At 42.4% G+C, this 22,013-nt stretch overlaps 1 protein-coding gene across 1 annotated transcript; it reads left to right on the forward strand.

The window, feature by feature from the left end:
- The first annotated feature begins 6,606 nt into the window (after nucleotides 1–6,606).
- Nucleotides 6,607–15,064, forward strand: Enpp5 (ectonucleotide pyrophosphatase/phosphodiesterase family member 5). The gene is made up of 4 exons (XM_055612345.1): nucleotides 6,607–6,734; nucleotides 9,004–9,869; nucleotides 11,275–11,451; nucleotides 13,707–15,064. Exons 2-4 carry the CDS (start codon nucleotides 9,041–9,043, stop codon nucleotides 14,132–14,134), a joined length of 1,434 nt encoding a protein of 477 aa, XP_055468320.1. The 5' UTR covers nucleotides 6,607–6,734; nucleotides 9,004–9,040; the 3' UTR covers nucleotides 14,135–15,064.
- Nucleotides 15,065–22,013: the final 6,949 nt, after the last annotated feature.

The raw sequence follows: 22,013 nt of genomic DNA on the forward strand, positions 1-22,013 counted from the left end.
ATGGCCTGGCAGTTCATAGGATTTGCAGAGAAAAAGAGAGTGAGTGTGTCCCTGTGCTCAGTTAGAAAGGTTGCTGCTGTTTCATAACCTTAGAGGGTTGCCTGGGTTCTGTATAAGTCAAGGTCACTTGTTTTGAACCAAGAAGGTGTTTACATCATGGCTACACTATTGGGTATTACAAAATATGCTGTTGACCGCCCAAGGCTAGGCTAATAGAGGCATTTCTCTTTAGAGAGAAGATTAAGACTGAGTAATTTCCAGGTAAACTGCAGGGTCCCAGAATAGAGAGGGAGAATCCAAAGCAGCTAATTGTTTGGGTTCACGTTTGTAATGCAAATGCCTGAGCTGGACTCTAAAGTCAATCCATAGGATGACAATGGCCAGCACTTTCAGCATCACAGTGAGGAGAGGCTAGGTAGACGCCTAGGGAAAGTGATGTGCCCTTCAAGGGAGGTGGGAAGGCAGTTTTGATAACTCTCTTTCCTCCTGTGCCCCCAAAGTCATGAGCAGGTTTTTATTTGTCTTCTTCTGAGAAAATGGCTACTTCAATCCTAGCCCTGAAGAGGCTGAGGCAGGAGGATTGTCATGCTTTTGAAGCCAGCCTGGGCTATCCAGCAAGTTCCTACCTCAAGACAAACAAACAAACAGGCAAACAAGCCACCATTCCTAGATTAACACAGCCTAGATTTTGTATTGCTACTAAGCAAATAATATTTACCCCTAGCCTAAAATGTTTGCTGTCTGTGTAGTGTCCAGAGTTCAGGCAGCTAGAGCACCCCAAAGCCAGTAGAGCAGAGTCTCCAAGAAATTTCTTCTCAGGCAATCTTCTATCAAGTCCACAAGCCCCATTAATGTATCCTTATACATAGAGACAAACATCAGAAACAAATATCAAGGCCAACACCATCATGGCTGCTTCATGGTGGGGTGGGGGGGTGGGGCTTGAGGGAATCACCAAGAGGTGGGGCTGTGTCTCTAAAGTTCCTTCAGGAAGACTTAGCAAATATTTTCATGCACATAGTGTATGGATCCAACAAGCCACACAGTCATGTAAGCAACATTCCACACCAAACTGTATCACAAAAGTTACCATCATTGGCTGGCTGCACAGCCAAAGCCTCTCCCAACTCCTAGCTCTGAACAACTGGTAAATGTGATTTCCGTCACTATTTTCTTACTTTTTCTAGAGTGTTATATAAGTGAGAGTGTGCAGTATGTTTTTATTTGCACCTGGCTTCTTTCCCTTAGCATGTGCCATTGATATTCAATTATATTGTCACCAGATTTTATTTCTTATTTCTGAGTAGTATTCTATGTGTGGATATACCAGTTGGGGGATATCTTCATTGTTTTTAGACTTTATAAATAGAATTGCTATAAAAATATGTATGTTTTTCAGTAGGTACCTGTCTTCCTTCTTCTCAAATAAATACCCAGGACTGGTAAATGTGCATTTAACTTCCTAAGAAACTTGCAAACTGTTTTCAATAGTGGAAATGCCATTCCCATCAGCAGCTGGTGCTGTTCCTGGCTAGGTGTTACCAGTTTCCTTGATTTTAGATATTTTCACAATTTATGTTTTTTTTTCCTTCTCTTTAGGCTGGACTGTAAAATTAACCCTCTGCTAACTAAATGCTCTTGGTTTTGGCCTGTCGAAATTCACATTTACTAGAATCTCAAATTGTGACCTTAAATGGAAGCTCTTTGCTTATGTAATTGAGTCTAGAGAAAGTGGTACTGGATTAAAGTGGACCTTAATTCTCAAGGCTGCCATTCTAAGAATAAGCCAGGAGATAGTACAGACTCAGGAGAACACCATTGAGATAGAGCAGGCAAAGACTGGGGATGCGTGCAGGAGGCAAAGGGATTCCTTCCTCGTTCCCTCAGAGCCTTTGTAGGGAGGATGGTGCTGTGAGCAGTTATCTCTACCACTCACATGGGATTAGACAAGGTAGCTCTTTGTAGTTTAGGATGGCCTAGAATTCTTATTTTTTAACGTTGTATTTATTCATTGGGTGGGGAAAGGAGAAAAGGAGCTGGCCACTGTGTATGTATAGAATTCAAAAGTCAGCTTTCAAAGAGCAGGCAACAGAGTCCATGCGAGAGAAAGCTCCTGCTCCCCTTACTAGGAAACCCATATGGAAACAGAGTTGCCTGTTGGCTATATCTGAGTAGGGGTCTAGGTCCTTTTCATGCATGGTCCTTGGTTGGTGCATCAGTCTCTGCAGGCCCCCATGGGCCCAGATTTGTTGGCTCTGTTGATCTTCTTATGGAGCTCCTGTCTGCTCTGGGTCTTTCTATTGTCCCACTCTTTTCTATGGTTCCTGCACTCTATCCAAAGTTTGCCTGTGAGCCTTAGCATGTGCTTCAATTCCCTTCTGGGTGGAGTCTTTCAGAGGACTCTTACAGTAGGCTTCCATCCTGTTCCCTCTCTTCAACTGCTTTCAGTATCTATTCTGTTTTCTTAATTCTCTGAATGAGAGTTAAGCATCCTCCCTATGGTCCTCCTTGTTATTTAGCTTCTTTAGGTCTGTGGATTGTCGTATGGTTACCCTGTATTACATGGCTAACAACCACTTATAAGTGGGAATATTCCATACATGTCTTTCCTGTTCTGGGTTACTTCACCGAGGATGAACTTTTCTACTTCCATCCACTTGCCTGCAAACTGCATGATTTCCTTGTTCGCAATAGCGGAGTAGTATTCCATTCTGTGAATGTACCACAATTTCTGTATCCGTTCTTCGGACTCTGTTTCGTGCTCTATGATCACTTCTCCCTGGTGGGGTGAGGGCATTGGCAGGCCACAGAGGAAGAAGATAGAAGCAGTCCTAATGAGACTTGATAGGCTGGGTCAGATGGTAGGGGAGGAAGACTCCCCCTTTCTGAGAAATAAAGGAGCGGAGAAAGGGAGAGAGGGTGGGACCCAGAGAAGAAGAGGGAGGGGTCTACAATTGGGATGTAAAGTGAATAAATTATAAAAAATTAAATTAAATTTAAAAGAGTCAACTTTCAGAAGTTGGCCCTTTCCTTCTACCATGAGGGTCTCAGGATAAAATGTGTGACATGATTCCTAGGGAGATGTGAACAAAAAAAAAAAAAAACTCTCACCCCAAACAGGGAATCAGAGCAAGGGTACCACCAAATGAGAGAATCAGAGGAAGGGTACCACCGAAGTCCAACTTGGTGAATGAGTTTTGCTGGAGTTGCTTACAGAAATCTGGGCAAAGGATACTCACAGGAACAAAAACAACCCCCAAATAGCTATGCCACCAAAGCCCAATCCATCCTGGGTGACAGCCAGTGAAAGCTGGAAAACCAGAGCATACTGCACAAAAGGGCTTTTTTTTTTTTTAATCAGTGAGCTCAGCTGGTCTGAGAGTGTCTCTCCACAGTGCTTATTGCTTACATACCCTGAGGAGCAGGGAGCCCAGTGTATTTGGCCAGCTTCAGGAACTTCCTGGAGGCTTTGAGTCCAAAGTAGGTCCTTCTTCTACTTACTGAATTAATGAGATCCACATTTTGCAGAATGTTCTATAAAGGATTAAAAAGTAGAGTTTTTTTTGTTTGTTCGTTCGTTTGTTTGTTTATGGCACAGTGAATCGGAATGCAAACCTAACATTGCTGGGTTTATTTTTGGTTTCGTTTTCAGATTTGTTTTTATTTTTATTTGTGCACTCACTCAAGAAGGCCAGAAGAGGGCATTGGCTCCTCTAAAGTTGGAATTAACCAGCAGCTGTGAGCCACTGTCCTCGGTCCTTAGGGTTTCTATTGCTGTGATAAGACACCATGACCAAATCAATTGGGAAGGAAAGAGTTTGCTTTAGCTCTCACCTCCCCATTGTTGTCCCTTGTTGAAGGAAGCTGTGGCATGATCTCAAGGCAAGAAATGGAGAAGTCATGGAGGAATATTTTTCTGGTTTGCTCCCCAAAGCTTCCTGCCTTCTTAAAACATTCAGGAGGGCCAGCCCAGATTGGAGGAGAACCACTCACAGTGAGCTGGGCCTTCACAGGTCCATGTCAATCATGAAAATGCCTCAGAGGCTTCTCCGTGGGCCAAACAGGCGCATTTCTTAGCTGAGGTTTCTTCTTCCACAATAAATATGTTACATTAACATAAAACCAGCCAGCACAGCTGCCCAACTGCCATGGGTCCTAGGAACCAACTCAACAGCAAGCTCTCTTAACAGCTAAGCCACCTCTCCCACCCCATACTTTTAAAGTTGTTCATTCTTCTCATGCTAAATTCTAGGCATCCCCTCAAAAAAAAAAAAAAAAGACTTCTGTGCGCAGCTGGTTGTGTTTTTTTTTTTTATGTTTCATTTATTTGTTTTGTTTGTTTGTTTGTTTGTTTTGCTAGTTCATAAAGTACTGGTATCATTCCAATGCTTAGCACAATGTTTTTTACAGTCCCACGGAAAAGAATGACCTAGCCCTCCACTGCACGTTAGATTTCTCTGAGGTCCTTAAAAGGTAGAGAGACCTCCCTACCCCAAACCCATGAAACAAAAGTGGATTCTTGCTGTTCCATGTTCAGACTCCTACCTCCGTTACTCCCCTGCTTATTCAACTGAAATAAAGGAACCCTTATAGACCATGCTGGCATAACTTGCTGAGTAGCTATTGTGATGGGAGAGAAATTCAAATAACTGGCTGGGTACAGATGTGGACGCAGGACGTTTATCAACAAGCTGTGACAATCAATCATTTGTTTGAGGAGGAGCCAGCCCACTAGAAATGTGCGTTTTATACTGCAAGCCTACCAGTTGCCAGCAGATATTATTATGTGGAGATCTAGAAGTGGTTCCCAAGCTCACTGAGTCCCCGTGCGTCGTCTTCTGTGGTATGAGCTGTAGTTGGAACTACACTGTGCAAGTTTGCAAGTGCAGACAGTGGAAACAATTAGGACTTCCATAAAAGTTTGCAGGGCAAGACAGCTTGGCATTTGAGTAGAGCCTGTGCCCGTTCTCACAACCCTCTGTGATGAGCATAAGGTGTTCTTTGTTTGTGGTGAACACAGAATTGGCTTATTGGGCAGGGAGATAAGGGTTTATGAGTTTGAACCACCTCCTTCCAACTTTGGGCGATTTCAAAGGTCAGGGCTTCGGAACAACTTGTGCACCTTCACCGTCTTGGGTCTGGCTGCACACAGAAACAACCTCCCTCTCAGTCTCCATCCCACATGGAGTCACTATGGCAGAGTGCCCAAATGCCCTTTGGGGTGGCGCTGCCCAGTTTACCAAGTAGCCACGGTTAGAATTGGAACTGCCCCCTTCATTAGAAATACACCAAGGGCTAAGGGCAAAACCCTCAACTCATCTGACAGGACGGCAGGACTTGGCTGCAAACTTCACGGCTCCAGCACAGGGAAGAGAGGACATTTGATGGTGATGGACACCAAGGTCGCTGTTGTGGATGCTTGCAGCCTTACCAGCTGATTAAATGTTGAAACTTCAGTTGTGACAGTCAAGCAGACAATATAGTCTGTGCCTATTGCCCACAGACTTAGAATTCTGTTTAATTATCTTAGGATCAGGATGAGGAACTGGGTGCCTACACATAGTCTCCCAGAGAGTCATGGTGCCGTTGCTATCCTATATGGCACATATAATTTGACTCAAATAGGCAAATCGGGACCCTGACTACACCCCTTCAGACCTCAAAGTATCACAAATTACGCTTAAAAATTTCATTCATTACAGTCAAAAAAGATTGAAACGATGAAACTGGATCACTAACAAACCAGAAATGTGGGTGCCTTCCTGAATTCAAGGCCTAGTGGCTGTGTGTGAAGGCCAGCGACCATACAGTTATCAGTTCTTCCTTCTGCCAGATGTCAGTTAACCCAACCCAGAGTCTGGCTTGGCTTGGCTGCAGGTTTCAGACACCACTGCTTGGGGAGACCGCTTGGCCATCTCAGAACCGTAAACTGCAAACTCTTGGAAGTCACACACTGGGGTGCAGAGCTGACTAGATTCCCAAAGCCTTTAACAAAGTGCTTGACAGCAGCTGTTCATGAATAAAAGGTAAATGAGAGCTGGGGATACAGCTCTCAAAAATCCCCACAGTAATCCCCAGAATTCAGGAGTTTGGAAGAGGAAGATCTTGGGTCTGAGCTCATTCTGGGCTACAAAGCGAGTTCCAGGCTAGCCCGAGCTAAGTGACACCTTGTCTCAAACTATAAACACTAGCTCATGGCAATCTTGGGTTTTCTGATGTCCCTCCTCCGGTTAGAGCTTACTGAGTGACATCACCAGTTTATGATAAAGGCAGAAGAAAAAGTCCAGACAGGAGATGCTAGAACAAAAGTGGCTTGTAACGAACGCTGAGTTTCGGGTCACCAACCACTGCGATCCGTTGCGGTCCCTCGGCATCACAGACACAACAGGCCTAGAAGAACAGTTCTGAGTGACTGGCTTTCCTGAGGCCCCAGCCACCCATCTCTATCCCCAAACCTGGCCACCAAGCCCCCCTCCTTTAACCCAAACAGAACCCGACCCACTTTCTCTGACTGACAGGCAGCGCAACTACTCCTAGGAGCGGAATTTTTGCCCGGCTAACAGTGACAAGCTGGCGGGAGCCAATGGCGTTCCAGCAGCGGGGCGGGCAGCGCCGAAGGGTCAGGTGCTTTGCGCTGGGACTCGGTGCAGGTGAGGCAACGGGATCCGCCAGCTCCCCTTGCTCCTGCCACCCCTTGGCCCCAACAGCTCCAGGACAGACCCGATCGCAGCGCGGTGAGTTCCCGGGGTCGGGTGGCCTGCCTGCCGAGGCTCACACTGGGGCTGTCACCGGCCTGGGGGGAGGGGGCCTAGTGAGGTGAGGCCTAGTAACCCCGGTGGGGAGGAGGCCGTGGGCCCACCCACCCCCGCGAACACCTTTATATGAACCCACTCCTCTTCTCTACCCTCCTCTGCCCTTTGATTGGTGCTCGTGATTGCCCAGGTTGTAGGGGAAGAGCTGGGGCGAGGAAGGAATGGAAAGGCCAGGGCGATTTCCATCCAGATCTGGAGAATTTTTTATTTTTCAGGGCTTCCTGCTGTTTCTGTGTGGAGAAGAGAGAGATTTGTCTTTTTGGGTTTTTTTCATCCCCACCCCCACCTGCGTTATGTCACCCATGTAATTATGTTCCTTCTTACTGACGAACCTTCCTGAGCTTTAGACAGCGCCTGTTTCCTCATTTCGGTTTGCCCCAGGAAAACAGTTAGCTGCCTTCTATTTACTGCAATTGACTGAGTTTCCTAAGACAGACGAAAATCATATGTTCCGTGTGATTTATTTTTTTCTTGGTGTTAAATTATATTTGGTTGATAGTAATTTCTCTCGTGTTAGTGAGATGGGAGAGAAATTTGGAAAAAAGAAAGGAAAGGGGGTGGGAGGAGCGGGCATTAGTCAAAAATGTTAGTCGGTGTATTTGCAGTTCCCTGTACACAGTTAACCCCCCGTTCCAGCCATTATTAATGTGGCTTCCAGGATTGGACAAAAATGAGTGGCATTCAAGACAAAATATGAATTTGATATTGTTTAGGTTTTAAAAGTTGAGAATCAGTCCTAATCTTGAGACCAATGTCTAAAACAGTAGTTTGGGTGAAACTACAGTTAAAACAAAACAAATCTCGCTTTAAATCATATGTATTATTTGTATATAGCTCACACTTCTGAAAGCAAGGCCAGCACGGCTGGTAGGTCACTCCCCTCTTCCTAGACTGTAGCAAGGCAAGGAAGGGCCTCTTTATACTCCTAAGAATGTCTTCACCATGTTTGAATCCCGACAACGGCAAAAGCTGACTAGAAGAGACTCCTCTGCATGAAGCACGGTTAGAGCCATGATTAGTGAGTTCGTTAAGGGGAAGCACAAGATGCCTCCTCATGGGAGGCCTGATGAGAGCTGGTGAGGGCTGCATAGATCATTTATCCATGCTTCCTCCTTGCAGTGGGTTTTTAAGAAACATATGCAGATGTAAGGAAAAATGAATGTGGATTCAAGGAAACTGAATCCTGAGAGATGCTTTCTCTGTGCGTTTCATTTATAAGATTAACTGCTGACTGATTGTAACCCAGAGAAGGTAGAAATCAAATCAAAGAATCATTGCTTCTATTTATGCTTAGATTAGAATCTATTTGTGCACAGAATCCTCAGATTTGGCTATTAGCAAATGAATATAGATTACAGTTTATAAATATAGTTGAAAGCCACAAATTTTATTTCACTTCAGTAAACCATGTTTGTCTACTTTCCTCTTTCTAGAAATACCTCTCAAGACAGAAAACTCAAACGTACCACTATTTTTAAGTACCACTATTGAATATGTTAATGGTATTTCCTGTTGCTAAGTTTCTGTAGTTATTCTTTTATAATGAATTTGGGCAATCGTTAGACTATATAAAAGTTTCTGGTTAGAATTCTGGGTCGGGCATGTGAGACAGCTCAACAGATACAGATGCTGACAACTTGAATTCACTTGAATTAAAGCCAAACCTGACAACTTGGATTCACCCCCAAGAAGCCACGTAGGGGGAGGAGAGAACTAACTCTCAGGAGCTGTGACTTCCATAGACACACTATGGCTTACAAGAATAGAACCCCAAACACACATACACACAAACACACATCACACACATCCATGTGACATACAATACATATACACCAAATAAAAACATTATGTATAATAATATAATATAATATAGCATTCTAAATCACCCTGAACGTGTCTCTGAAAACTCACATATGCAAATCATTCTTTTAAGTGATATTGTGGGGCCCATTTAAAGAATTCCTTTGAGGAATATATTTTGATAGGTTATCCGAAAGTAAAAAGCTTTTTTTTTTTTTTTAAGTGGCACTAAAGCTTTTTGTCCCTGGTGTCCTATGTCAAATGGAGTTCTGCACCGTAATTTTCCCATATAATGATATGAATGGGATCACCAATCGCCATCACTCTCAGTTTGGAAGAAAACATACAAATCACAGTTATTACCATGATCTTATTTTTATGTTTATTCTAGGGATTACCTGATGCTGAGCTGATCAAGGGCTTTGAAGATGATTCTGAAGTTTCTCGTGGTGTCTTGCACGCTGTCTGCCCTATCTTATTCAGCTACGTTTTCCCTCCACCCTGAGCAGCAGAAGGTTCTAGTCGTTTCGTTTGATGGATTCCGCTGGGATTACATCTATAAAGTTCCGACACCTCATTTTCATTATGTCATGAAATACGGTGTTCACGTGGAGCAAGTCACTAATGTTTTCATCACAAAGACCTACCCCAACCATTACACTCTGGTCACTGGTCTCTTTGCAGAGAACCATGGGATTGTTGCAAATGACATGTTTGATCCTATTCTGAACAAGTCTTTCTCCCTGGAGCACATGAATATTTATGACTCTGAGTTTTGGAAAGAAGCCTTACCAATATGGATCACGAACCAGAGGGCAGGGCACGCTAGTGGCGCGGCCATGTGGCCGGGGACAGACGTAAAGATCCATGAGACTTACCCTACCTACTACCTACCTTACAATGAGTCTGTTTCCTTTGAGGACAGAGTTGCCAAAATCATTGAATGGTTTACAGCCAAGGACCCCATCAATCTCGGCCTTCTCTACTGGGAAGAGCCTGATGACACAGGCCATGATGTGGGCCCTGACAGCCCTCTCATGGGGCCTGTTATTGCGGACATTGACCGCAAGTTAGGGTATCTGATTAAGATGCTGAAAAGGGCAAAGTTATGGAATAATGTCAACCTAATCATCACGAGTGACCATGGGATGACCCAGTGCTCCAAACAGAGGGTGATAGAACTCGACCGCTATCTGGACAAAGACCACTATACCCTGATTGACCACTCACCTGTAGCTGCCATCCTGCCAAAAGAAGGTAAGTCTGACCTCATGTTGATCTGGGCCTGGTGCTGCACATGCGCAGTGTGTAAGCTTCTGCCTTTCCAGGTCGCTTGCTTGTGTCATGACGGTGTATGATGATTTAGTCCTTAAGACTTTGAAAACAAACAAACAAAAAAAGTCTCCTTTCTCTTGAGTTTAACCCCCCCCCCAATACTGACACATTGGCTGTAGGATTTTAAGCATTTTAGAATCACAAAATATGATAAAAGTTACAATTCCTCTTCTCAAGAGAAACGGATGTGGCCTTTGGATACAATTTCAGTCATCTCTTGGAAGCCTGTGACCACCTATCGACCCTTACCCGGGACCTCTTTAATAGGGAAGGAGAAAGTGTGTTTGTCGATCTCAGGCTTATTTTAATTTCTGTCAGGAAATTTCAACGGTGCCTTGCATCCTTCGTAAGCTTCTGCTGAAATCCTCCTTTCCAAACTGTCACCTCAGCATTGGCTACATTTTAAAGCTAGGTAAAGTGTTAGGGTCCAGAAGAGAGGTTACAAACTACGTAGCTGAACATGCTAGGGCTTGCTTTTCTGAATGCAACTTTAGCATCTTGGAGGGTTCTTCTTAGATCAAGGGAGAGAAAGGATTTTGAAAAGCTGCACTGCCTCACCAGTGGGAATTGTGTCCTCTCAGGGGAGCTAAGCAAACTCTATTAAATAGCGATGTGGAAGCATGTGTGTGTGCCTGTATACATCTTTGCAGGAGTTATATCAACCCATTAGATTCCCTTAGGCAACTGGATTTTGGTCTTGTGGTTTTCTCACATTGAGGTGTGGGGATTAGAGAGACAAAGACCTGGCAAATGGATTTGAGGAACGGGAGTTAAAGATGGCGGCTAGGTGTGGCACATTTTTCAGTTCTGGCGAGTTCCCCAATACTCCCAAAATACCATACCGAGGGCTCTTCCGTTTCTCAAGCTGCTTTCCTCCTCTACTCATTCTCTCCCTTCTCCTAACTGCCATATACCTTGCTCTCTTCTGCAGAGATTCTGTTTCCACATCCACAGTGTCTGGCTGCCATCTGTTTACTCTAGCAGTGTTCTCTTGTTTGGGGTTCACAAAACCTCGGCATCTATAGTACAAATGGTTGTGTGTGTCTATATGTATATTGGTTTAGAGAGAGAAGTACTGTTTCTGGAAAAGAAAAAAAAAGCCCTTTCTTTATTCCTTTATTCTGTAAGAGGATGAACTAACCAGAGAAGCATTTGTTTCTATCCCCCCCCGAAAGACTCTTTCTCATTAAGGGTGTGGAGTTCCCGCACCCATTACTCACATTCAGCCTCCCTGCTCTTTTTGTCAGCTGGGAGTCTCTTTCCCACCATGGGTGTTTGTGGGAGCATGAGTCTTGTCCTGAGACCCTCTCTCCTCCTTTCTCCTTAGGTAAATTTGATGAAGTCTATGACGCACTGGCCAGTGCCCATCCTAATCTAACAGTCTACAAAAAGGAGGAGATTCCGGAAAGATGGCATTACAAGCACAATGACCGCGTCCAGCCGATCGTAGCGGTGGCCGACGAAGGGTGGCATATTTTGCAGAATAAGTCAGATGATTTCCTGTGTGAGTATGTTATCGTATTTCTCCCCATTCTGCACCGTTTCTTGCTAACATGGAGGCTGTGGATAATACAACAGTTTACTTACTGATGTTTCTAACTCTCTGTTACTTCAATGTTGGAGGATCTGTGTTGTATTGGTCCTCAGCGAGGATGTTTCTTAACACGTATACCTAAGAAACGTACAAGGCTGAGGCCGTGGCTTAGTGGCACACATGCTTGCTTAACATGGAGCAGGCCCTGAGCTTGATCCCAATACTGGGGGCGGAGAATGTGCAAAATGTCTCTTTAGTCAGAATGGAGCTCTTGCCCTGTTTAGTGACTGAAAGCAAAGTAGTTGCATGACCGTGTGCTTGTAGTGTATTTGTGACTCGTAAAAGCAGATATGTACAGCCACGTGCATTCTGGTTTCCAACCCTTTGTACTCACAAATAATCTGTATATCCCTATCTGATCTCATCAAGGAAGCCGGGAGCACAATCCCACCTTCATTTGTTCTGTTTGTTAACTACACAGGTGGAGGGACTGCTCGGAAAAGTCCACTGGTCTTTGGGGGACATTTCATATTTTAAAAGTTAACAAGTTTGAGGAGGCATTGTAGGATGTTTGGTTTTGTGAGCTACAATTACGAAATAGGTTGGTCACATTTTTTTTTTTCATAGAAAAACCCAGGGGATTCTGTTTCTAGTACAGTATGCTTATGTATTTGATGGATAATTCAATCCTGGCTCCTGTGGTCCTTTTCTGGCCAGAATTTTACAAGTTGCAGAGTCCAAAGGCGAGAGTTCTCAAAGTGTGCTCCTTGACACAACAGTGTCTAATCAGCAGGAAATTCATCAGAAAGGCACATCCCTGGGCCCAGTCTAGGTGTGCTGTGAGGACACAGCCGCAGCCTAGCTCTCTTTTTATGTGGCCCCCAAGGAGGGGGCCACTGTCATTCACAGTGAAGAAATCTGAGAACCACGGGCACTCATTAGTAAATATTGTCCCTGACTCAAACATTCATGGCTGCCATTGTAAAACAGGGACCCGGTTCTTTATGATTTCCTCTTGAATCGGAGCCTCTGGAACACGTCATATGACAGCATTATCATTACTGTCTCATATGACGAGGTAGGGTCTAAATCCCAACTTCTCACAGAAATGAAGGCAACCACCCTTAAGTCAGTTCCGTATAATACAATGCATAGTTCTCAATGTTATTATCAATTAAACAGATGGACTAGCACCCAGTCTGATATTTTCTGTTGGCTCATAAGCCCAACATTATTCTTGCTTGAATATGTTGAAAAGAATTGTGGCATTTAGAATGGTTTCTGCAGGTGGCTCTGACTGACAGGAAGATTTCAAATTACGTTTGTGATGACAGATCAGTGACTTTCGAGAGAGGTTGACTTGAATTTTCATTTTCTGCATTTGAATGCTGTTGTGAATTTCCTTGTAGCAAGCAAGGACTTGTAATACATTTGGAGTCATGAGTCATATTTCTTTCTGCTCTTAAATAAAAGCCTGTCAGTCTTCTTGGTCACCATTGTAACTGTAACCATGGCCAGGACTTCACTCCGATACTGTGCCAGCCATACATTCAGTTTTTAATATGCAGTTTTAACCTTTTGTTTCTTAATGGAATCACTGCATGTGCACACCAGAAGACCTCTTCAGTTTTTTTATTTGTAGCCACATTAAAGCACGGAATACTAAGCTGGCTCTCCATCTGAGCCACCAGAGTCTAAGCTTTTCACTCTACCTACATGTTCTGACCTTGGTTTTTCACAGTGGGGTCACAGCTGTGGCTAATTTGACTGCTGTACTGTCTTTGTGTATTTCTTTTCACTTTCTATTGGTGATTACGAGTGTTGCTTTTGTGACTGACACTAATAGCACCTTACTTTAGAAAAACAGTTAGAGGCTTATCTACCCAGTAGGCTTTTGCTAGGTACCAGCCACAGAACAAAACAAAATCAACCATCCTCCTGCATTGCTCATTCTGACTTGGCTCTCAGCTTTGCATGGTTCCCATTCTTCTTTGCTGTTTAAGGTAGTGTAGGTCCATAGGAAAGATGGGTAACCATGGGACATTTGATTTCTCGAGGGGATTTGTGGGGCTGACAGCAACAGAAATTATAAAAGATAACTCCATTTTTATAAAGTCAAATCGGATAACATTTGCACTTAAGGTCAGAAATTCACCATTAGGACAATTCTTTCCAGTTTAATGCCATCCGGTTGGCTAACTTATTCATGCGTTTTCTCTTTACAGTAGGCAACCATGGTTATGATAATGCATTAGCAGAAATGCATCCAATATTTTTAGCCCACGGTCCTGCCTTCAGAAAGAATTTCACAAAAGAAGCCATGAACTCCACAGATCTGTACCCACTGCTCTGCCACCTCCTCAATATCACCGCCCTGCCACACAATGGATCATTCAGGAATGTCCAGGATCTTCTCAGTTCTGCAACTCCAAAAGCAATTCCTTACACACAGAGTACCACACTCCTCCTTGGTAGTGACAAGCCAGGAGAATATGAGCAAGAGGAGTCGTACCCTTATTACATAGGCATCACTCTTGGCAGTGTTATAGCCATTGTATTCTTTGTAGTTCTCATTAAACATTTACTCCACAATCAAGCGCCAGCTTTACATTATATGCAGATCGAAGTTGCCCAGCCATTGCTACAAGCTTAGTGCTTCTTTGACATGGAATTGCGTATTGAAGTGGAGGTTGCAAAATCATATCAGTGGTGACCCTTCAACTTCTAGGAAGCTAGCTGCAGACATCTGCCTAGGCCATCAAGCAGTTAATTCGTATGTGGGCACAGTCACACGGACATACATGCACACACAGATCGAAACACTCCTGCCTGCAAATGATCAAAGGCGTAAGAGTACCCCTCCGCGGCTTTTTCTGGCGTAGTAGGTAGATCATGCCCTATTTGGGGTTGGCACACATAATGTACATACTTAACAACTTTGCACAATTGAAAGTACCGAAGATGTTGTACTTTACGATGCTACTATGTACTTTTCCTCTGAAATGCACTTTATAACTCTGTCTAGTAACTTGGTTGAAAACGACAACCTTTTGCATCTCTCTCGCCAAATACTAGCATTTCATGTACAGACTGAAGGAAGTTTCTAGCAATTCCTGAATAACGTAGAAATCTGTCTCCTTAAGTGGGAGGAGGAGGAGAAAATGAAAGTGCTGAAGAGTGGGATCAAGTTTGTAGCCTGCATTTTGGAGCCATGCGTTTCCATCAGCGGGTTGCATTGTGGGCATTTCTAGCTATACTTCCTCACCAAGGACCAAAGTTTTCATTTGCTTCTTCCCTCCTATAGATTCAAATACTGAAAGATGCATTCTAAAGATCTTGTTTCTATACATTGGTTATTGCTCCTTGTTGATGAATTCCTGGTTCCATAATGAGGATGCCATGTGCATAGATTTCTTTTCTGTGTAGTATAGCAGTGGCCTGAAGAGCAGGGACCAGACAGCATCTCTGCAGTGTTTTGGTTTTTGTTTTTGTTTTTGTTTTTTTTTTCTTGCCTGTCATTATTTGCTTCTCTGAAAACAACACTATTAAACACATTAAAAATCAAGTGAGATTTAACAAAATAGAGTTTGGCTTTGCTTATTTGTTGTTCCTGGTGGCATGAAGTGGAGCGCAGACATTATTGAACTCCAGTCCTTTTACATTTCAGAGTTGCAAAAGAGGATAAACCACGTTAGTTCCATACAGGCCACCTAATTCTTGCCAAGAGTTCTGTGGAGCCTCGGAAACAAATTAAGCAGGGACCGCAGTCGAGAGGCGCGTGTCTAAAAGAAAGTGGATGGTATTCATGAACACTCATGAACGTGCACACACACAAACTTAAAAATGAAATCCAGGAATCATCTGATCAGAACAAGACAGAATAGACACGTGTGGTCTCATTCCTCCACAGTGAACACAAATATATCCCTGGAACTGGAGCAAAGACCCTGAGAAGTGGTAACGGTGGTGCTCGTTGGGGATGCAAAGGATAGATGCAGAGCACAGTAGCATCACATATTCCTCACCCATTAGAAGGTAGCAGGTGGTCTCTGCTCCCAAAGCCTAGCCTAGAAAGATGGCAGCCCAACCAGGCTTCTACCTGGGAGTGAAGAGGAGCCTCTGTGCCTACATCAGGTAAGACAATCTCACTGGGCCTAGTTGGGGACATGTTTAAAATTAACAGCCAAGAGAAGTGTTTTCATTCCCCACCCTCAGCACTAAAGCCCTTCTGAGAGATGTGGCAAGCACAGCTTGTAAAAGAGGCCCAACCTTTACATCCTGTCCTCATAGGATTAAGACACTTCCCCACTCAGGCACAGGGGTGAGCAGAACAGCCACACAAAATTGCTGACAATGACCTGGTCTATGAACACGTGGATATATGTAGAGGGATAAACTGTAGAATCTCCTGTCCCTCCTCCAAGTGACAGCCAGCAAGCAGCTCACTGGTGAAATCCTTCCTTCCTCTGCAGTGACTCTTAGCAGCATGCAGTCCAAGCACACCAAACCCCTGCCACAAAGGCTGACCCTGACCCAGAGCTGCGTGCTAAATCTGTAATCTGTATGTGTTGATTTCTTGCTAAGATGAACTGAAAGACAAACTCTAGGCTCTTCAATAAGGTAAGGAAAAGAAAGAACAGGCATACATGTTTGGAAAGAAGAAATAAAATGGTCCCTGTTTTCAGGGAGCATGGTCATGTCTGTAGAAAATCACAAAGAAACAAGTATCTAAAAACTTCTTAAGAGTTAGTATAGCAAACTGCAACATCGAGGATACCAAGGCTGCTTATATTTCTGTATGTTAACAGCATGTACCAAGACCAGTCATTTTCTGTATATTAACAGCATGCAGAAGCAAATTCGAAATGTAGTGTTATTTACAATCACCTCATAAAATGGAATAGGTATAAATGTAAATGAACCTATTGAATTTTTATCCTGAAAACAATCAAATGCTGATTGAGGAAATTGAAAGAAACTTCAGAAGATAAGAAAACATACTCTATATTCATAGGTTGCTTGCAACATAAAAAAAGCAAAGCAAAAACAAACAAACAAACAAAATGGTCAGGTCACCCAGAATTAATGTAGCTCTTGATCATCTAACTCTCAGGGGAGCTCTTTAGAGACACACACAAGCTTATCCCAACATTTATGTGGAAAGGCACAGGCCCTGGGAGAGTTAAAGCTACCAGGAAGAGCCAAGTGAGAATTATCCTACCTGATACCCAATCCTACTGTCTCAATGTGATAATCAGTGCAGCACTGATTGGCAGAGAGTGGGACACAGGGCTTAAGGAACGCTAGAGGGCTGGAAGTACATTCATGTAAACACTCGTGACTTTGACAAAGGTCCCAAAGCTTTGAAGGGAGGGAAGACTTTACAAGGAGGGTACCAAGGTAACTGAGCATCCATAAGCAAAAACAAACAAACAACACAAACACCAAACCTCATAATCTTATGTAAACCATAGTTCAAAACCAGGCCTGCAGACATGGCTCTGTGTGTAAAGGCACCTACCTCCAGCCCTGACATCCTGACGTCCTGATGTCCTGAGTCGGATCTCCTGCAGCCCTTTCTGGTCTCCGTGTGCATGCTGTAGAATGCATGCACCCGTTCACACACTAACAATGAACACAACTTCTTTTAAATAAAAAATAGTTCAAAATGGAAGGCACCCTTAAACAAAGAAAAAAGTAGAAAAATTTCAGAACCTAAAACAAGACAGAGTTCTTAAAACTTGTCAGCAAAGTACAAACTGGGGACTGAGTGTAGGTCAGCTGTAGAGTGCTTCCTTAGCATGCAAGAGGCCAATGGGTGTAGTACCCACTAGAGAGACAGAGACAGAGACAGACACACACAGACACACACACACACACGTTGGGGGGATGGGACTATGAACTGGGAAGTTGCCACTTACTTGGAATCATCTATATTGTCTTTCTGTGAAAGCCCGTGAGAAGAGAACAAAGCCTAGAGAGGAAAGTCCTTATCAACAAGAAACTCCCACGTTTAATTTCAAAGCAGGCACATTTATGGCTACTTTTCACCAAAGACCAAATGGGGCAAATATGGTTGTGCAATGGCTTTCCACCAGTCGCCACGGGGCAGTGCAAATTGAAACCACAGAAAATGCGACAGTATCTATTAGAATTGCTTAATTTTTTAAAATAGTGTGCCATCAAAAGCTATGGGGATGTATAGGAACTAGCTCACCCATTTGCTCCCGGGGATGTAAGCAGAGACACACTCTGGAAAAGAGCAGTTTTTAGAAACCCAAACATGTGTCCCAGTGTTTAGCCTTCTGAGGTATTTATCCCAAAGGAATGAAAAACATCTTCACAGAAACCAATCTGTACACAATATTCATACTGGCTTTATGTTAATAGCCAAACTCTGGAACTGACTATTCTTCAAAGTGTTGGATAAACAGCGCTTTAAGAATAAAAACAGTAGCAATAAGGAGTTTGTTGGGATTTATGATGAATTGGGTGCATCTTGAGGAATGATGCTGACTGCAAAGTCTAGCCCTCCAAAGTTGCACACATGACATTGTAAAAATAACATCGTCTTAGAATCAGAGGGTGAATATTAAACGACAGTGCAAAGGGATGCTTGTGTTGGAAGTGTATTGTAGCTAGCGCCAGCTGCCGTAGGTGTACTATGTCACAGCTCTGGAGGTCCAAAGTCCCAGAGCACTTTCAAGTGAGTTCTCTTCCTGGCCTGCAGATGGCCAACTCCCCAAAGCCAAAGGCAGACAGTGGTTGGAAAGGGGAAGGCTCTGTTCTCCCTCCTCCTCTAAAAGACACTGATCCCATTGTGGGAGCGCCATCTAGTGTCACTGAAACTTTCAAAGCCCTCATTTGCTAAATCAATCAATCAATCAATCAATCAGTCAATCAATCAATCAATCACATGGGAGGCAAAGGCTTCCAGACATGAATTCTGAGGGGGACACAAATTGGTTTTCCAATAATCAGACTAATCTTGGTTTGTGTAGTTATTTCAGGTACTACTGAGTTATAAACAAGAGTGGTTGGGAACTTTCAAGTTCCTAATTAACTGTAGGCCTGTAAGTCATTATGTCATTAAGGGCACAGAACAATGATTCCACTAAAAGTTAGATAAAGGGGAACAGTAGGTAGATGATATCAATGTCACTCTGTTGGCAACAGTAAACTACAATTTATTGTTCTGAATCATCAATTCCACCATTGTTGGTGAAGAGTTCCCTGATTCACTGTTAGGTGTAAAGACTGTAACCAGTGAGAGTGAGGGGATCAGGAATCCTGCTGAGGATGGGAGTCTGGTTCCCAGCACCCGTATCTGTTGACTCATAACCACATGTAAATCGAGATTTAGGGTTTCCAGCAGCATTTACTTGCCTGGACAGACCGAACTCAGACACACATAATCACAAAAATAGGAGGAGTAATGGCATGCACCAACATTTATAGGAACTTGCCATTTCCCTGCTAAGATTCTAAGTACATTGCATAAAGTGACTTTAATTCTTGCAACAGCCACATGGATTCCTACTGCTCTTACTCCATCTTCTACATGAGGGTGCAAACAGGGAAGCTAAGTCACCTGTCTAAGATTAGCTAGCTACTAATGGACTCACCAAACGGCCATTTACTCTTTAACATGTGCTACATCCTTCAGTTAAGCAAATGCCGTGAGTTCAGACTTCTCTATTTTTGAACTTAGAACATTTAGTATTTCATCATGTAGATGATTGTCAGTAGCTTTTCTACTTGGTTTGGTTCATAGGTGCTACTTAATAGTTTCAGGACATTCCCCTTTCTTCCAAGTTTCATCCTTTTGTTTAAATAAATGATGAGTTTTAGCAAATTCGTTTCTAATCTTTTTGCCCTGTTAGTATGAAGTATAACAGATTAACTTTCAATTTTGTGTGTGTGGAGGGTGGTGGGGAGTGCCTGTGTGTACGAGAGTGCGGAAGCACACAGCCAGAAGAGGCCATCTACAGGCAGCTGTGAGTCTGTATGGGTTCAGGTACAGGGAATCAAACTCAGGTCTTCTTCAAGAGGAGCAAGGCTCTTATCACTGATGCATCTCTCCAGGTCCAACAGACTGATTTGAAATAATCAAAATAACATTGCACTACTATAACAAAAAAAACACTTATTAAGTACATCATCTTTTGCAACACTGAATTCACAGATTTTTCTTCATAAAGAATGATACATTTTTTTCAGACCTTCATATATTTTTGGTTCCTTACTCCATTTTCTACAAGTCTGAATAAAACTGATACTATTTCTCATAGACTTAATGAAACCACTTGGTCTAGGAGTTTCCTCTCTGGAAACATTTTTAACGACTTCTGATTTCAATAGAGGCAGCTAAGACTTCCTTTTTGACTTTGTGTTAATTTTGATTTTTTTTTCAAGAATCTGTCCATGTTATCTAAATCGTAAAACTCATTGGCATCTTTTTGCTAACTGAAGGACTGTAGTGTGACTTCCCTTTTTAATTAATATTATTAATTTGTGCTAGCTTACTGTGGACTTCACCATTTTACTAATAAGGCTGCAGAAAAAAAGTTCGGCTTTATTGCTTTTCTCTGTCTTTTCAATTTCAGATTTTTATCTTTGCAATTTCTTTTTCTTCTCTACTAGCTTCCAAAATGTGGTAGCTTAAATTGATTTTGAACATTTCCTAAGAGAGTAAGTCTAGGTTGTAACTTCCCCCTAAATAGGGCTTTATCTGCATATCTTTGAATTCAGTAGGTTCTATATGGGAATTGTAACATATTTGCCTTTCCATCTGACTCATGGTTTACTTCATGACTTAGAAGCATACAGTTTAATTCCAAAACATTTTTCCACATTATATTGAATTCCCCTTTGGTCATAAAGTGTAATTTATAAGACTGTAATCCTTTAAGACTGTTTCCTGAGACTCTTGTATGACAGTGTAAACACCTTGTCTTGGTAATTCTATGTACTTAGAAAGATGCCCTTTGCACTGTGGTGTTCTCTCAGTGTCAAACATGGTTGATGGCAAGTCTGTTTTCCTTGCCTGACATTTTTCTTTTAGTTCTACCAATTAAAACTACTAGTTTTTTTTTCTCTCTCTCTCTGTTAAGTTTAGAGATTCTTTCCCTATTTCTGTCAGTTTTTGATTTGTATGTTTTAGTGTTTTGGGTGAATGATGCTGTCTCTTCATCTGTACAGGCCATAATACAATGTTTTTCTCCAGCTTTGAAACCTGGTCTTGAAAGCTTTTGATATTAAGCACAGCTAATTCAGATGACAGTTTCATGCCAATTTCTACGCATTTCTTTTCAATTTACAGTTCTGCAGTTAAAGCATCTCTCTTGTACATTATCTGCCAAATATTGCTATTTCGTCATTTTAATCACCTCTGCCATTTTCATTTAAGTGTTTTGTTCCTTTACATTTAATTAATTTTCAAGTTTAATTTTCCAGATGATTGTTCTGTCTTTACTGGGTTTCATATAAAAATTTTTTTTACCTAAATTTTTCCTTTTTTCAAAACTTTTGTTGTTATGGTAGCAAATAAAAATTAAAAAAAAAAAAAGGACTGAGAAGGACTGTGGTCTTGGACCGATACATTTTTGTACAATAGCTTAGAACCTTTGGAACCTGTTTTCGATACAGAAATTGATACGGTGCCTATGGGATGATAGATGTGATTATGTTTCACTACGACAACCATTTTAATACCTGTATTCATTCCATGACATTGTGCTGTATATATGCACAATAAAATTTGCTGTAAAAATTAAATAATTAGTAAGTAAATAAATCATTCCACTGTATTTTTCTCTGTGTAATTAATTCCCTAGGAAATTATCCATTTCATTTGTATGTCCAAATTCAGTTGTGCCAAAGAGTATGAAAGTAGTCTTATGATTAAACAACCTACAGGGACAATATGTACCCTGTCAGCCCCTACCCCATATTGAGGCCAGCTTATCTGTCCCCCCAAATTTTTCCAGAATTCACAGGTGCCACTGGGTAGTCAGATGGACACAGTTTTTCCTTGTTTCCAGTCTTGGCCTTTGTGTTCTTCACTTCCTTTGAACTTCTTCAAACCTTGAGCACGAACTTTATAATTTTTTTTCTGATTCTTCAGTCTTTAGCAAGACAGCTGTTGAATCACACAGTCTACTATTTTGAGAATAACGTTCTACATGTCCTTTTACAAATTAAAACAAAAACAAAGGAAGCAAGTGAGCTGAGGGACAGCACCTTCACAGGAAGTTTAAATGAAAAAAAAAAAAAGCTCAGTGTCTTCAGCACAGTCAGAAGTGCTGTTTGATCGACATAGACCCATAAACTGACTGCCCTTTGCAGCTTGGACTGCAGCGTTCTCTCAATGACATGTAAGTCACATGGTTGACATCCTCAGGTTTATTTCTTTAATTCTTTGGGGGGTGCGAGGATGAGAAAGGGTGGTTCTAGCCTTATCAATTAGAGAGGAATGCTAAATTCTTCAGATATGTTTACGAAGGATATCTGGATTTGTTTTGAAGCTAATA

Source organism: Psammomys obesus, unplaced genomic scaffold (assembly GCF_907164565.1).
Source record: "Psammomys obesus unplaced genomic scaffold, mPsaObe1.curated_primary_1811, whole genome shotgun sequence".
In the NCBI taxonomy this organism is placed as follows: domain Eukaryota; kingdom Metazoa; phylum Chordata; class Mammalia; order Rodentia; family Muridae; genus Psammomys; species Psammomys obesus.